This window comes from Platichthys flesus, chromosome 14 (genome assembly GCF_949316205.1).
Source record: "Platichthys flesus chromosome 14, fPlaFle2.1, whole genome shotgun sequence".
Classification (NCBI taxonomy): Eukaryota; Metazoa; Chordata; class Actinopteri; order Pleuronectiformes; family Pleuronectidae; genus Platichthys; species Platichthys flesus.
Window position 1 is genome coordinate 18762352 of NC_084958.1, and position 17681 is coordinate 18780032.

A 17681-nucleotide genomic window follows, 5' to 3' on the forward strand; every position below is an offset into this window, starting at 1 on the left:
AATTAAACAGCTTATTCAGAGATCTCTGAAAGATTTCATTGCAAGCGACTGCTTAATGTAATCGTTGTGTATATGACAATAAACTCTTGAAGATGTTCTTGTTTCCCAGATATTTTAAGGATTGACTCATGTGGGCTTTAAAGGAACGGTCTAATTATATTACTAAATAAAATAACTGAATCTACCCTGACGCATTTGATATGTTGATATTTTATTGAAGTATAAAATAATTACAATATTAAACTGTAAACTCAGCAGAATCTACTTTGTTTTGCAGAGCAGGAAATGGATTCCGGTACTGAAACTCTTCTCCTGAAACAGCAATTCCAAAAATGACCTGTATTTATTCCCTTTGCTATTTCATGCATGGCTGTGTCGTTGTTGTTGCCGTTTATTATTATCATCAACCGTTTTTTACCGTTAGTCTCCAACTCTCGCGATACCATACAGTCTATGCGCGTGCCCCACGTCGCGCACGTCGGAGGAGCAGTTGAGGATCATGGCGGAGCGCAGGAGACACAAGAAGCGGATCCAGGTAACATCTCTCCCTCCTCTGTTGAAATGAGCGCCCGTGTCAGCGGAGGATCCACAGTTAGCGACGTGGCGCAGATAAGCGACCCGTTACCGGAGCGCCGTTACCGGCCACATCCCCGAGAGGAGCCGGTAACAGGCGGCGGAGGGAGCCAAATGATGGCTAAAGGTAGCTAGCATTAGCAGGCTAGCGAAAACAAATAGCAGTGTTTTCTGCTCGGAGGAAACATTTCCGGGATCGTAGCTGTCTCCGCCACCCGCAGCCCCCAACCCGCTGAACCACCCACTGGGATAACATCAGTGTACTTTCAACCCAGCTGTGTGTGGGAATCGAACCTTGTTTCACTGTAACTCAAGTGGCTGGAGAGGTTTGCTGGCTAAGCTGCGTCAGCTCAACCGGGACGTGTTTACATAACGCGAGGCGATCTGTGCGGTGTTTTAATCACGTAGTGGACATGTCGTGTCACATGTCGAGTGTCACACGCAGCGGATCATCGTCTCCCTGTGAAAGCAACAGCTACAGGTTCACTCAACTTTCATGTGGAGGTGTCCCTAATATTCTGACACCTCGTTCACATCAGTGACTTCCTTGTGTCCTACAGAAAGAAGTCCCTCCTCCTACATGTGTCTCACCAGTTAGTACAAGAGGACATTTAACATTCGCCTGCTGGGGCTGACGTGTAACAGACAATCGTGTTCTTCAGAGGCAGCTGTATTACACACACACACACACACACACACAAACACACACACAGTCCACTTTTATCTCACTCAGGAGCAGAAGACACTTGTCTCTGACTGACATCATGACCCTTCATCCCATTGATAGTCCCCTGTCGTGACGCAGGCGCTCTGTGTTGTTGACATTTTGGTTTAATCGTCATCACAGGATCCAATCGTTACAATTGGGTTACGACATCAGTTGTAGCTACTCACCTCAATAAGAAGTGCCTGATAACAAATATGTGTTCCTCCTTGAAGATATTAAACCTGACTATTAGTAAACAGCCTCTAAAAGAAAGTCCCAATGTTGATTTATAAGCATTTGGAGGATTAAGTGAAGGGCAGCTGTATGAGACATCAGCTTCAGGTACGTGCTCCTCACACACCATCCAACCCAGTGTGGTCCAGTTACATAAACGTACTGGGTGTTATCTCCTTTATGAGTCCAACGCAACGACTGAGGCTTCTCGAAAACACCAGTCGCCATTTTCTCATCAGTTATCTCTAGTTATCCCCCCCCCCATAGCCAGGTAGATGGTACAGACGGGTAAGGGGAGGGGCTTTCCGTGGAGGAGGCTCATGTAACAGCCGTGTGACTGATACCTGCTTCCTTTAAACAAAGGCCTGTTTGATGGACTGGTCTCCCTCGTGCTGCGGGTCGGCACCAGCTGGAATGGCTGCAGCAGGACTGACTCTCCCTGTGCCCCCGCTCCCCTCGGTGTTGGCATGTGGTTCAGTGCTGCTGGCAGGAGCACACACAGTGCAAACATTGTGAGGAGAGAGGAGATGGCCACTCTGACATGATTTGAAACGGATGAAAAAAAACAACAACTCTACCTCGGTGTCTGTATTTACTTATCCAACCTAGAACATTTGCTTTCATTGGAATCCTCACTTCTAGAGCAATGTGGTTCTTTCTTTGGCAATACAATTTATCTTCTGTGTGTGTGTGTGTGTGTGTGTTAAGCTTTGTGTTTTTGTCTGGCCCTGCAGGAGGTGAGCGAGCCCACCAAGGATGAGAAGGCGGTGGCCAAGTATCTTCGCTTCAACTGCCCCACCAAGTCCACGAACATGATGGGTCACCGGGTCGACTACTTCATTGGTCAGTGTTTGTTTGTGAGCCGCATCAGGCAGAGATGTCCACACACAACCTCAGCACCGGGGGGGGAGTGTGAAGTGTGAAGCAGGAGACATCTGTCAGAAGCAGCTTGTTGTCAAACACACAGACTTGTCTTCACCGCACAGACTCACTTGGGTTAGATTTAGTCAGTAAATGAAAACGGTGTTAGTTACTCTTCATCATCACCATCAATTTAGCTGAGGGCTGCTGTGTTTCTACAGCAGGTAGCCATCACTCTCCCTTCTGTCAAATACAGGGATGAGTGGAGCCACTTAAAGCACCTGTACCTTTATAATAACACTGAATTAAAGGAAAATGGGAAAATAATGGATTAATGAGAAAGGAGTCTGTCATAGTGATGAGTTATCACCTGAATCTATCCTTCACCCTTTATGGGTCTTTATAGTTAGTCTCATTTATGTGTGTAGCTGACAGAAAAAGCTCTACAACCCACTGCAGGCTGCTCAGCTCCAGACAGGAGACACACACAGTTAGCGACTCGCTGGTGAACCTTCTGGAGCGTTGAGCAGCTGAAGAGCTGAAGATTTCCCTCAGGAGTCGGTAGAGAAAAAGAAACGGACAAAGAAGAAGTGAATGCTTGACGGAATTCATGTGAACACAAACACAACTGGGATATGGTAGTCTTGCTCTGTCACAGTGGGTTGTGTTAGTAACTACTCACCTCACCAGTTATTGTTGTGAGGTTGCGGTTCTTAACACTTCTTTACTGACAGAGAATGACAAGCATTATGTGGTTGCACAATGACTAAGCAATGACTGGTTATATGTTGAAGACGTACGACAGTGTTACACACTCGACACGTTTACAGGATAATAGGCACGTGACACTTTCAGGGAAAGTCCAACTGTATGTTTTATTTGTGGGTGTTTTCCATGTCCTCACGTTCAGCCTCCAAGGCAGTGGACTGTCTGCTGGACTCCAAATGGGCCAAAGCAAAGAAGGGAGAGGAAGCACTGTTCACCACCAGAGAGTCTGTGGTGGAGTACTGCAACAGGTCGGCTGTGACACACACACACATACACACACACACACCAACACACTGCTGAGTTCAACAGACAATTCTTGATCATAATCACATAATCACATTAATGTTTGTTGCCCTTAAGAATGTGTTGTCCTCTTCCTCTGTAGACTCCTGAAGAAGCAGTTCTTCCACCGAGCCCTCAAGGTGATGAAGAAAAAACCTGAGAAAGAGTTGAAGAAGGAGAAGGAGAAGGAGAAGGAGAAAGAGAAGGAGAAAGAGAAGGAAAAGGAGAAAGAGAAGGAAAAGGAGAAGGAGAAAGACAGGGCCAAGGGCGACAGCAGCAAAGAGGAGGAGAAAAAAGGGAAGAAGGAGAAAGAGAAGAAGAAAGAGCCTGAAGCTGTTGAAACCAAGAAAGACAAGAGCGTACGTTACCCAGCACTTACTTCCTCTGGTAGAAGATAAACCTGTCTAACCTAACTGATTTAAATATTAAATTTGTTAAAAAACTCCGCTTCAGGCAAACATTGCACATGTGGAAAATTAACTTACAAGATGTCTGTGCCTGTATGGTTTTTTTTTATCAACATATAACAATTTAAAAAGCTGCTTCTCATTTAAAACTGTTCTGTGAGCATTAAGTGAAGGCACAACGTGCATTTGTATCGACAGGATGACAGTCCTGGAAGCCCCAAGAAGAAAAAAGAAGCGAAGAAGAAGTTTAAACTGGAGCCTCATGATGATCAGCTGTTTCTGGATGGAAATGAGGTATTTATGAGTGGGCCCAGAGACTGTGTCAAACACGAGTTTGTAGTTCTCGAAAAAAAGCAACAACAACACAAAACATGTCTGTTTTAGGTTTTCGTGTGGATTTATGATCCCGTCCATTTCAAGACGTTCGCCATGGGACTGATTCTCGGTGAGTCGCAGTTGTGAATCATCCACGTTCTTCTGAGAGAGAGGTGATGGAGGCTCGTCTGTGACCGACTGCAGCCGCGTGTAAAGTCGCACTGTCTGTGTGTTGTGTGTTTCAGTTATTGCAGTGATCGCGGCCACGCTGTTCCCTCTGTGGCCAGCAGAGATGCGTGTAGGAGTTTACTATCTCAGTGTTGCAGCAGGCTGCTTCGTGGCCAGTATTCTGCTTCTAGCTGTTGGTGAGTACAATGTTGTTGTTTTTTTAGTATTGTTGAAAATCTGCTGCAATTAAATTAAAAACCAAAACAACAAAATGTATCATTTCTAAAACTAAACAGTCTAGGAAAAAGTAGCCCCTCCAGTACAACAATAATAAAAACTTTAAAGCATAAATGAAAGTTTTCACAGCTGTACCCTTAGTTTTGTGATATTGATGCAGTTTGTTGTTGTGAAGCCTTTTCTGTTCAGCACCATTTAAACAAGAGAGAAATTCAAAGGGCTTTATCTAAGAAAACAGGATTTATACAAAGTCATCACAATGAAGTCCAAGAAACACAACAAAATGGAAAATAATAGAAAAAAATAACAGATTAAACACACGTAGACCAAACTAAGATGGAGATACAACGTACAATAGTCGTAGAGACTTCTGTTCATATCTTTCGATTGCTCTCAATCTCACTGGTTGTTTCTTCTCCCGTCAGCCCGCTGTATCCTCTTCCTGCTCATTTGGGTGGTGACCGGCGGGCGCCATCACTTCTGGTTCCTCCCCAACCTCACGGCCGACGTCGGCTTCATCGACTCGTTCAGGCCGCTCTACACCCACGAGTACAAAGGACCCCGAGCCGCCAAGAAGGCCTCGGACAAGACCGACGAGAAGGACGAGGACGCCTCCACCAAGGCGGAGAAGTCCGACAGCGAGAAAAAGGACTGCGACGACGAAGAGGAGGAGGAAGAGGAGGAGAGCAAAGAGATGGGGCGGGAGGAGAGTCAAGAGGCGGAGGGGGAGGGAACGGGGGTGGAGGAGCGCCACTCGGACACGGACAGCGACCGGCGGGAGGACGAAGGCTCGCAGCACAGCAACGGAAACGACTTTGAGATGATCACCAGAGAAGAGCTGGAGCAGCACACGGAGGAAGAACAAGAAGAAGAGGAGGAGGAGAAAGAGAAGGAGGAGGAAAAAGAGGAGGAGACGAAACAAACGAAAGATGATGGTGGGAGTGAGACTAAAACCCAGACTGCTGAAACATGAACTTCTTACAATCCTGTCACTCTCTACTCTTCTCTGCTCCCCCCCCCATCCCCCTCCCTCCCTCCCTCCCTCCCTCCTGTGATCAAGGTCCAGTGTCTCTGAGGCCACAGAGCCTCCGCCTCCTCTCGTCAGGATCTTCCACTAAATTAAACCGGGATGGACACAACACTCAAAAGTTAACCGCTACAACAATGGGGGGGGAAACATATATCCAATAAAAGAAGAAGCCTTACGATGGATCCTCCCACCCAAATGTTATTTATGTTCAAATTTAAACTGCCACCAGACGATAGCCTGAGGAAGTTGTCCACGAAAAACCAACAACTCATTCTCCTCTTTTCATTCACGTGTTTTCTCTCTCTGTCATTTCAACTTTCAAATATTGTATTTATGTCCCGTCTTTTGCGTCATTAAATCTTTTTTTTTTTTTGTGAGGTAAAATCCACCTCCGAGAGCGACCGTGTTAAACTGACCAGAGAGAAAAGATGTGTTAGTTATTCACCTGGTTCCTGTTTTTATCGTCTCCAGGTCGTTGGTACAAACATGGTCGTCTTGGAGTTTGCCATGAGGCCCCTTTTCCCTCTTGTTTTTTCTCTGTTTTCAAACCATTGCACGTCTGAAAGCTTTCTCGGGCAGCACTTAAAGCAAAAGTGACCAGCACGTCTGCTTGGCATTGAGGTCGGATGGACCAAATCCTGTAGTTTGTTAAGAAAAATAAAAAGTTTAAATAAGCGACCACCTTGTGGCTGGATGGAGTATTTACAGACCAGAGGGAGTTCGGCTCTTCGAGGTACTTACCATTGTCAGAATTGTTTTTTTTTTTAATTTCAAATGAATGGCTGTTAATCACAGTACAATCCTCTCACAGTCTGACATACGTTTACTTCGTGTTAAATACTGTGCGAACGGGACTCAGCTGGCACACTTGATTTTCTCTTTTTAAAAGACCGCAGCGTTTGTTGTTTGACTACAGCTGGAGGATGAAACAGCGATTTACTGAACCAGAGAAGAAGTAACGCAAACTAGTGCCAAACACAACTCATCGTGATGTTTCTGCGTGTGAGAGCGAGGGGGGGGCGGCAGTGTGTGTTCTTAATTTGTTCATTTTGTAACCGCAGTGTCAAACTCAACTCAAACCTTTTAACATCTCCAAAAAGGAAGCACAGCACAAGGTTGTTGGTGTGGTAGCTAAACAAAGATTATTGGTCTCAATGAAACCGCTTGTGTTCGCACTAGACTCGCATTCAAGAGGTCGTGTGAAAAGAATCGTGGGCGTTCCTGGTGAATCCAGCTCCGCCAACCGGTACCGGAGCTCCACACATTCTATGTACCTGGGGGCCGTGGTCCAAGCTGTTCCTTCACGTCACCTTATGGCTAGAAAATGTCTTAGATCGGCTCTCTTTAGTCATAGCGAGGATTATATTAAAGTATAAGAAATAGAAATGTATCATTTATATATGGATTCTATTGATATATCAAATATATACATACTGTTTAAGAAACAGCTCTTTTTTTTCCTCCTTTTCTTTTGTACTGGGAATAATAATTATACCTCCTTAATGTTTTTAATGCTAATTTGTGTTTTTATATGTTCATCATCTGGGATTAGCAGAGCGTGGGGATTTCAAAATCTGTATTTCTTTTTTTAACACTTGCCACTGTAGCGTTGAATGTGTGATACGGTTTGTTTGTTGTGCACTGCCACAGCTGTATTCCTCTCACTAACATGGGTCAGTCATTAACCCGGGGTTATAAAACCAGTGGCTTGTGTAACGCTGAGAGCGACCGGCCATTTTCCACATAATCCAATGTGGCAAAACCAATACTTATGTATTGCCAACACTTTCTTTATGGTCGTCCTTTCCTGAATCGAACTCCCCTCGACCGTATTTAGTCGTTTTATCTTCTGCTCCTGTTTGTTATTTTTCTTTTCTTCCTCTCGTGTCCTCTGAGTTGCCAGTTGCTCAATATCAGCAAAACCGTTTCACAAAAGAGAGAAAATAATTGCTTCTCCTAATTGTTCTTGACTGCTGCACAGTATCGGTCTGTTGTATGTTGTAGTAGTATTATTATTACTCTCTATGCTGCTGCTTCTCATCCCACATGTCTGGGGGAAATAAAAGTGAAAATGTAAAACATCCATGTTTTATCTCTCGGTCAAAACAGCGTGTCTTTTGATCACCTAGTTGTCCCCTTTTGGATCAGTGTCATTCTGAAGACTGTCTCATGCAATATTGGAGTATAATTTAATAAAAATGGATGTCTGGAAATATATCTGTATCTTATTATTGCAATAAAAATATAGAAAGCACTTGAGTATTGATTTGTTTTCCTCTGGAATATTTGGGCATGAAACAATTACAGCCAAAAACATTTGATTAATTGGTTGAAAAATTTCAAGTCAGTTATAATTGTATCTCTTTGTGTTAGTCTTAAAACTTTATCGTCAATCGTTTGAGTAATTTTTCCCAAAAAGTTTAACTTCATGTATTTTTCTGTTTGGATCATAAAGTGAATTTCTCTGTATATTTCACTGATTGGACAAAACAGTACTCTTGAGGATGTCACCTTCTGCTCAGCTAAATGTTTTGACTATTTGATAAAAAAAATGAATCAAAGAATGATAAAATAATATAAACAAACTAATAGTTATAATCATTGTTAGTTGCATCCCTAAAAGCATAAATGACTTCCATTGGCAGCACTAATAAATGAAAACTTCAGTTTAGCTAAGGTCACACAAAGATCAGATTTTACAACAAGGTAGAAAGTTTGAACTCTTTATTTTCTCCTGTTTGCTGCAAGGGAACTCGATGTGACTTTACGATTGACGTCAGTTTAACGATCATGAAACAACAGTTCTGGTAAGATTCTCCAGCTCATTCCATTTGTTTGACTCAGCCTAATGCCATCGAATTTAAACTGGGGCACAAAAGTTTGGAAAACAGCAACAACAGAGAAGATTCTGAAGGACTATAGAATATGATTATAAAGATTTAGGCTTAGTGTCTGAAATTAACTTATAGTTACATTTACAATCTACCATTTGGAAATCAGATAAATATCATGTAAATAGGAATAAATTAACTCTAGCATCTTGTATGTACAAATTTACAATTAAATTCAGCATCAAAACCGGTATCTCCTTTTCAGGGTATTTTCTACATTTGACCTCAAAGTCACGACAGTCACATCTACAGCTCACACACTGATCATCACTGAGGATTCTACTGGTTGATAAAGATCTTAAGTTGATCCTCATCTTTCACATCAAAGGATAATTTAATAGTTTAAGTAACAATAGACTTTATTCATTTCTAAGGGCCTCCCTGTGACCTACAGATGAAACTGCAGTTTATTTACTGGAATGTAATGAGATGATGACTCAGTGTGTATACACAGTCTGCTCGTTGTACATGCTATTCTTAGGACTAATGTAACGCTGCTGTGCCTGTACACACGCCCTCTGGCTGTCACAGTCTGACGCTTGTTGTCAGGAGACCTCGTGGTCGTCGCAGATCCCCCCAGTCTCACTCACTCAACTGCTGCAGAGCTTCGGCTGAGTGTCTCTAACTCAGGCCAGTAAACGCACCGGCTGGTTCAGTTTTCGGTGTCCGATGAGTCCGACATGTCCGCCAGCCGCGCCTGCCTCTTGCGCACGTTCCAGTGCAAACACTGAGCCAGGCTTTCGAACCAGTCGTACACCAGGTCGTGACAGCAGATGGACGGCACTGGGTAGCAAGACGTTGTGATCTTGATGCTGACGGGAGAGAAACTGAAAGTTGACGAATGATGAAAATGAATAAATACTCCGACAGATGCTGACAGTGAATGAACCTTACCAATCTCCATGTTGGATTTCCTGTCTCTTCCTGCCGTCGAACGACACCCAGGCCGTGTTCCTGGCGTCTGGAGACAAGGTGATCTGTTTCAGGAGAGAAGACGCCAGACGCTAAGCTTCTGGGACACTAGCAGCTCTGTGAGGCTCTACTCTCACTTTCCACAGCTAATGTGTCTGCAGCATCGCCGAGGGCAGTGTGAAATCATAATGTCCCGTCTACCATGTACCGCAGAGTCTAGACATGTTAAGGCATTCTCTGTAGTACAGTCATTTACGGGTGAACTGGAAAAGTCCTCAGCTCAGGAGGCAGCCTTGAAAGCTGCTGTACCTCAAAAGAATTAACACATATGGTATTGTAGGTTTTGTCGTCACATATTAATTGATGGATACACAATGACCTTGATGACAAAGGGCTATAAAACCTGTGTAGGAAGTTGTGTAATACCATGAGCTCCACCCCAGCAGGAACCACGATGGGCCTGAAGGAGAGCGAGTGTGGGCAGATGGGCGTGACCATGATGGCGGGTACGTTAGGGTGGATCATTGAGGCGCCTGCTGCAGCAGCATATGCTGTGCTGCCTGTCGGTGTGGACACGATGACACCTGCAGGACAGAGACGGGGAGGCACTTCAAATATTGAGTCATCATATTCGAATTATCTGCATTCTTAAAGACAATAACACCTTTATATTCACTTCATTAGTTCAGACAAAAATAACTAAAATTAAAAGAGTCATATCAAATGACAGCAGGTGTCTGTCAGCTCTCACCGTCGCCCTGCACTGAGGTGATGAGTCGTCCGTTGAGGTACAAGTCGACATTGGACAGGTAAGAGGAAGGACCTCGATCCACCACCACCTCATTCAACACCTGTACAGTGCAAAACACCATGAACACTTTAATAAAGGTAATATATGAGCAAGTTGATTAGTTTTCTCCAAAATCTGGTTGAGGAATATTTAAGCTTTGTACAAGCAAAATCAGACATGTTACCACAGTGCCATCTACTGGCAAATACCATTCATTTTTTGATGTGTGTATACACAGTATATGTTTTATGAATATAAATAAGACTCCTAGATACAATAAAATGGATATCAAAATGAATTAATTGCTTTTGTTCCATTTTTTGTACCAAATATGACAGACTGGATGAAATGTGAAAGAACCACAAGAAAACATGGTGACAAATTGTGTCTTGTAGAAATGATTTAAACTAATCTGTAGAAGCCCAAGAAAACAAGTTCTAAAAAACTAAAGCTTTCATTCAATGTGAAGTGTGAATAACCACATGGTGGCCCGGTCGAACGTTTGACCTCAGTCCAGGGTCTGAACTTACACCCAAATGTCACAGAAACCTCCAGAACACTTCTTAAAACAAACAGCTGATAAACAAACTGTTGTGGGACGAGGATTGAGATCAAATAACTATACACTGTTTTTAATGCGTTTTATGGAATAACTCATCCTAACCAAAACGCTGAATAATAAGATTCTGATGCATAGCTCAGTATTCTCTGGAGCACAAAGACCAGACTACAATATGCAAGTCCCTTTTATACACAGGAAACATTTGAGTAAATGTAATTAAAGCAATTCAATAAAAATAATAAATCATGCAGCAGCAGACGCAGAGTTACAGGTCAGTACATTCCCATAAAAGACGAGGATCAGAGAAGAATGTGGTGTGCAGACAGGCAGCGAACACATCATGTTTCAAACTCAGTCAGTCACACAGAACACACTGCGGGGCTGAGCAGCGATGTCTAGCAGATGTACTGACGTCAGTGAAGCACAACACAAACATCCTGCTGGACACAGCAGACGTGATGTAATGTGAGGTCAATCTTTGGTTCAGAGACCAGAACAATCCATCACTGTCACTTTCATCGACGAGACAGAAAAACACCACGGGGAAAGGAGAGGTACACGGAAAATTGTGTGTGTGTGTGTGTCTGTGTGTGTGCAGCAATGGGGAATGTTGTTTAGTCACAGTGTGGCAGACAGAAAGCGTCAGAGCTCATTAAATATTGACTGCAGTGTTGACGCCACGGTGTCCATGGCAACTAGCTCAACAGAACTTCACAACATCCGACTTTCTCTCCCATATCTCATCTATTATGACTGTTGCTCTGGCAACCCAGCTGATGCTCACTCGCTGGGCTGCTCACATGTACGCACAAACCCGAGAGGACAATAAAGTGAGACGTTGGGAGACAAACACACTCGTATACAGCCCCCATTAAGATGCACTGAAGCATCATTTGAAGGGTGTAATGATCAGGAATTAATAAAGGGAATAAAATTCTGTCATAACAGCAGCAGCCCTTTCAGACCAAATATCATTAAGAACTATGGAACCTAAGCAACTAAGCCGATGTATTCTGCCACTAGATGTCACTACTTCAGACCAAACCTTTTTGGGTCTGCGTTCAACACTTGAAATACACACCCAGCCAGGCTTGGTTCATGTAATTGAACCGATTAGCAGCTCGTCGACTCCTTGATCTCCTAAATAAACTCACCTGTAGCTGCAGGGTGACCTTGCCAGCCTCGCTGTTGGTGTGTCCGTGAGGAAGTAGTCCGTTGTGCTCCTGCTGCTGCTGCTCGGGGGGCTCTCGGTCGTGCTGCTGCTGGCCTGTTCTCTGAAGCATGTCCTTCACCACCTTGACCTTCAGACGACTGCGCAGAGTGATGGCTGCGTTGCCTAAAACCAAACAAATACCCATATTTTAGATGTTATTAACCATGTACAAGTTTATACAATAGTAAAGATTATCCAGTTCTACAAATTACTGCAACTAACTTGTATGCATTGGTGTGTCACTATAGTTAACAGTTAAATTTGCATATAAAGATGCATTCTACCTTCAAATACTTTGGCCACTTCAGTTTTGTATGACTCAAACTTGAAGGGTGTCAGGAAACCCAGAGAACCGAGGTGGAACGCCATGACTGGAGGAACGCTGCCCTACAGAGGGGAAAAGAAACACAGAGTCACTGTTTCTGCTGGATTCCTCCTCTTCTTCTCCTTCTTCAGTTGCAAAATAAGTTTCTGCAAATGCATTCAAAAGGAAAAACTGAAATATCACATTGACATATGTATTTACACCCTTTGTTATGACAGTTAAAATGAAGCGCATGTCGTGGTGTACTCTATAGTACATGACAATCTGGGATATTCTAGTGTTTATATCCTGTCGAAATAAATTCACAAGAGAGCTTAATATAAACAACTATACAATTTACTTAATATTCAGAAAACCAATTTTTCTTTGAATGAGCAAAAGTTCAACAGTCTGACAACTTTGACTAAATTGAAAATATAAATACATTCTAATCAGTAATTAATCTGAATTTCCTGACTTGAAATATCCTTTCACTGCTCACACCTCCACCTGATTGACGAGACCAGGATTCATGTGAAGGTAAGAACAAAAGCAGGAAATGCAATTTACAAATTACAGATTACAGATTAACCAAGAAAATGTAAAAAAGGCCCAACATTCTAAAAATTAGTTTTCTTTCATCAAGTAAAAGGACTAAATACCGAGACATAATTAAAATGTCTTTTTAAATACAATTTATCTAGTATAAAATGATTTGGAGTAATCAAAGATTAGCTTGGACACAAGGATCAACCAATAATAATGTGATTAGATAATAATAATGATGGATGTTATCATATTATTTAATTTAATATTCCCCACTCCTTCACCCTGTAAAGTGCTGCCTCACTTGACTATGTTATATGTTACGATGTTATGTTATATGTTACATAGTATGTTTTTTTTCTACCCTCTGAACAGTCACCATGTACACTCTGCTCCCCCACTCTTACAAATACACTTACTTCACATATATTCATTTATTTAATATTCCCCACTTCTTAACGCTGTAAACTGCTGCTTCATTTGACTTTGATTTGACTATGATTTGACTATGTTATATGTTTTACATATATTCATATTAATTAATTTAATATTCCCCCATCCTTCACCCTGTAAACTGCTGCATCACTTGACTATGTAATATGTTACGATGTTATGTTATATGTTATGTTACAAAGTATGTTATTTTTCTATTTGTAAAGTCGTCTACTGCGTAGATGTTGCCTGCCATGTCACAAGAATTTGACTGCTCCGATGAAGCTGTCATTGGTGCATGTGACAATAAACTTTGATTTGATTTGATTTGATTACCTGAAAAAGAGAGGAGGCGTAAAGCAGAGTCCCATCTCCGCCCAAACAGATGATCAGGTCAATGCAGTCAGAGATGTCATCATAACCTGCAGATGGAGAGAATCAGCTGTTACAACAACACTACAAAAAACTATGCATAACTTAATTCAAACGTGTTACAACAAAATATTTCCCTTTCACAAAATGTCTAAAAGGTCCTTCATGGGAGCAGCTGATGAACTTTGAAACTTTTGAACTTTTACATTTTCTGAGAAAACAGTGTTCATACATGTGTGGCCAGTGATTCCTCCAAAAAGAGTAAATATACCAGAAGAAGGAATTGTTACTGAAGACACTTTCTCACCCTCCTTAGCAGCATCAATCTCTTTCATCCTCAAAGCTATGACACAGCTACCGATACAAATCAAGACAATAAAAGGTCATTGTAATATACTTAGTATTGTGAACATGTGATGGCATTTTTGACCAAGTCCTGGCAACACTCGTTTTTTTAATTAAGATTATGCTTGCAAAACTATAATAGTTCAGTTGTTGTTTGCTAACTAAAGTTCACAAAAAAATATAGATAGGTGATATAACACTGTTGTGTTTCCCAAGTGGCCAAAAAGTTGATTTAAGTATAATTGTGTCCATCACTTTGACTTTTGAGAGGACAGTTCCCATCATAGTATCATGACTGTGAGGTCATGAGACAGACAGGAGGAGTCTCACCCTCCCTGAAGGTGCAGAGCTGATTTCGTATGGAGCCGAAGGCCTCGTCCTTTGACAGCGTAGCATCATCTGCGACCCTGCGCTCCACGTAGACCATCATCTGCTTCTCCTGATAAACACAGACATGCTTTAGTGACAACAGCCAAAACACACACAGACTTCTCTCAAAATGGCACTTTCCAAAATAAAGCTGAGCATATGCCAAGCATCTAGTTTAATAAGACCGTGTTTATATGGAAATCAAATGTGCGTTCACTGGCCAACTTTGACAGTTTGTTTTTGAAAAATGTGACACGATGTTAAAGCCACCAGTTGGTAACTGTCACAATCATGTCTGGACCACTTCCTGTTTTTTACCATAAAATGTACAGAGAATACACTGTTCTAGGTCACTGAAGAAGATTCATGTGGAAAGATGCAGTTGAAAAGGTTGAACTGTTCACATACAGTTTTTCCCTTGATAAACGAAACATGGTCCTGCTCTCATTTTGACTGATAATAAAATACTGTGCTAAAATTAACCACAGTAGACTAATATGTGGAAATGAAGTAATCCAACTGCTGTAAAAACCTTATATACATCATTTTTTTTTTATATACATAAAGGGAATAAAGGGAACATGCCTATATTCAGAATTATGCTTGAGAGACAGAATGCAGATTTCCCCCTCAATATTTCTAATTCTAATTATGAATCATGAACACACTTGTTGAAATGCTATGACATCTGAATATGCTAATCATGCTTTCTATCAAACACTCTACCTCCACTAGAAATCGGCAGAGTTCTTTGAAAGGCTCCACAAGGCTCTCATCTCTGATTTTCCTGATGACAAGTACGTTGACGGGAGGTTTATTCCAGGTGAGCCGCTGGCTGGCCGGGTCCTGGATGTGCCTGGAAGGAGAAAACGAAACAGACATAGACACAAAAACAAGTGAGTTACAAATACAAACAAACAAAGGGAAGCTACACGGACCATCGCTGTCTGAAAAGGTCACGTTGTATACACAGAAATGCAGATACTGAGTAGGTCAAAAATTATTAGAGACGTCTAAAGTCCGAACATCATTACAAATTAAATGAGCTACTTTACCACTTGTTTCTCTCCTCTTTTGCATTGCGGATGACAGGCATGTTGCCGATAGTTTAGCCTGAGTGTTTTCAGATCAAGTTCACGGAACAACTCTGCGATCAGCTGACAGTAAGCATCTGTGGTCTGCTCAGTGAATCATCCCACTGCATGTAACCTCCAATCACAGCATTCCTGCTTTATCTTATCTCACACAGTTACATAAGGTTTTCTGTGTCAATGTCCCCAACAAACAGAGTCTACTCTCATCAGAGTTGTTACCACACAAAGTTTGACTCATTAAGCACCCTCATGCTTACATGACTGAAGTTGGATTGGGAAGAATACAGGCTTTGGGTCCGAAGTGAGTGGCTGGATACGGTCCATGTAGAAAGTGCGCTCTCCTGTGAGGAGAGAAAAGAAGAATCAAGACAACATCCCCTCATGTCCTGGGCAGCAGACCTGTTCCAGTGGCATGGCAGACCAGCTGGCAACCTGCAGTGCAAACCTCTTAGGTGAACTTTCCGCTGTGTCGCTCGCTGACCCGGAGGGCTCCAAGTGCTCATGTTGGCCTGGTAACCTCCGCCGCTCAGTCTTCCAGAGCAGCTGTTCATGACCATCCCCCCGCCGCTGCGGCCTCTTCCCTTCCCGCCGTCTCCTTGGTGACTTGGACCGGTGCTCCCTGTGCTTGGAGGGCCTGGCTGACTCGGACAGCTGACCAGAGGGGCCTAAGGGGCTGTCTGCCGTTGCCAGGGGCCCCAAGGAGGAGCTGCTCTCTGAGTTCTCCATTCTGCAAGGAGGCAATGCATAAACATCTATGAGAGCCTATAATCCATCTATGAATAACTGTATATACTTAATCTATAGTACAGTAGTTGTTTAAGAGGAAGGAATATAGGAATAATGAGGACTGTATATATATATATCCTATTTATTACAATCAAATCATTTATGAAGCTACACTGTCTGACAGTACAGTGAGGGAATAAAGTAAAATTTGTCACAGTAGATCATTCCCACAGTCATCTAACTACTGGAAGTCATCTAACTACTGGTTCTGAATGGGGCTTTTGTCCATTTTGATTAAATAGAGTAAATTATTAACCGAGGTATACATAATGTATTTATTAGTTTGCTTGAGTCAGTTTCATTTCCACATCAAACAGATCATATTGATGTAATGATAGAGCAGTTTACGAAACAGTATTAATTAAATAGTTCAGCAACTAATGAGACCAACGTGCCGATAATAGCATAATAAAATGTAACAGATGATTCAAATGATAAGTGATTGGCAAAAATATCTAAATAGTGGCTGATAAACTGCTGTCAATCTACCAATCTTTACAGCTGATAAAGGTTTATTGTCATCTAACGTAAATCAATCAAATCTAGACGTGTGGTCTACAGTTAGTTTTTAATAAAACATACCTCAATGAATCCTCCTTCGGGAGGTTTATTATGTTTTTGGGTTTCAGACGTGCTGGTTTAAGGTAATTTTAGTGGCTGTAGTTTGCAGTTCTCTATCACAGCATCCACACCAGCTGGACATGACAGCCTCGAAGAAGGTGGGAGCAGTCGTAAACCAGTTTGGCTAAATGTACCTAATAAAAAGATAAACAAGGCATTTCATTCAGTACAATAGTTGACCGGAAGTCGAAGAAGTTCAGGTCAAATCCACTGGTTCTTCCTTGTACAGCTGAGCAAGGACATTAGAGGTCAGAACAGTCTTTGTACTGCTCAGTACTCGCTGACAGGAAGCAGCTAAATAAACAGAATGAGAGTCAGAGGTGAGTTTACCTGTCTCAGTTCAGTTGTTGACAGCTAACGTCACCTAGCATTAGCTACACAGCTAAGCGGCTAATGAATGCACCGGAGGTAACCGGAGGAAACGAGGCCTTACTGGGTCACAGGGACGCGGACATGCTCACGTCGACACTGGAACGAGTCAACTGCGAATTGTAAGACGGACGCCGCCTTGAAAGTCTGCAACACGGAGCTGTTACCAAAGCGAACGGGACGGCGAGGGGGTTCAGGGGCGACACGGTGACCGGAAGTCTGCGCCGGACCGGTGGTCAGCTAATGAAACAGCGCCCCGGTGGACCGTGGTGGCCACGGCCGGAATTACATCAACAGTGGGCTCATTAGAGTCCAGGATGAGAGGAGTGAATATTTCTATATTAAAAGAATATTATGTGTGTGTGAGTGTATAGACACTGAATGTTATACATTTTTTAAATATGTAAAATTCTTATTATTTTTGTTTTGCTCTGAGAGGGTTTTGTTTGTATTTAGTTTGCATATTTCAATTTTTTTTTGGACCAAAAAGTTTC

General features: G+C 42.4%; 2 protein-coding genes across 4 annotated transcripts; one reads left to right on the forward strand and one right to left on the reverse strand.

Moving 5' to 3' along the window:
• The first annotated feature begins 453 nt into the window (after nt 1-453).
• Nucleotides 454-7835, forward strand: sec62 (SEC62 homolog, preprotein translocation factor). Its single transcript, XM_062403682.1, has 8 exons — nt 454-535; nt 2248-2356; nt 3285-3390; nt 3528-3783; nt 4030-4125; nt 4216-4276; nt 4392-4511; nt 4977-7835. The coding sequence occupies exons 1-8, from the start codon at nt 500-502 to the stop codon at nt 5522-5524; spliced, it is 1332 nt and encodes a 443-aa protein (XP_062259666.1). The 5' UTR covers nt 454-499; the 3' UTR covers nt 5525-7835.
• Nucleotides 7836-8290: 455 nt separating this feature from the next.
• On the reverse strand, nt 8291-17414 carry nadkb (NAD kinase b). Of its 3 annotated transcripts, XM_062404554.1 has the most exons (13): nt 17149-17406; nt 16780-16952; nt 15857-16138; nt 15669-15752; nt 15044-15173; nt 14279-14387; nt 13568-13653; nt 12234-12336; nt 11891-12072; nt 10136-10235; nt 9811-9968; nt 9367-9449; nt 8291-9284 (listed from the first exon to the last, which is right to left on the reverse strand). In XM_062404554.1, the coding sequence occupies exons 3-13, from the start codon at nt 16135-16137 to the stop codon at nt 9125-9127; spliced, it is 1476 nt and encodes a 491-aa protein (XP_062260538.1). In that variant the 5' UTR covers nt 16138; nt 16780-16952; nt 17149-17406; the 3' UTR covers nt 8291-9124. The 3 variants fall into 3 exon arrangements, with proteins under 3 accessions (XP_062260538.1, XP_062260540.1, XP_062260539.1); XM_062404556.1 differs by lacking the exon at nt 16780-16952 and having other exon boundaries at nt 17252-17414; XM_062404555.1 differs by lacking the exon at nt 16780-16952.
• Nucleotides 17415-17681: the final 267 nt, after the last annotated feature.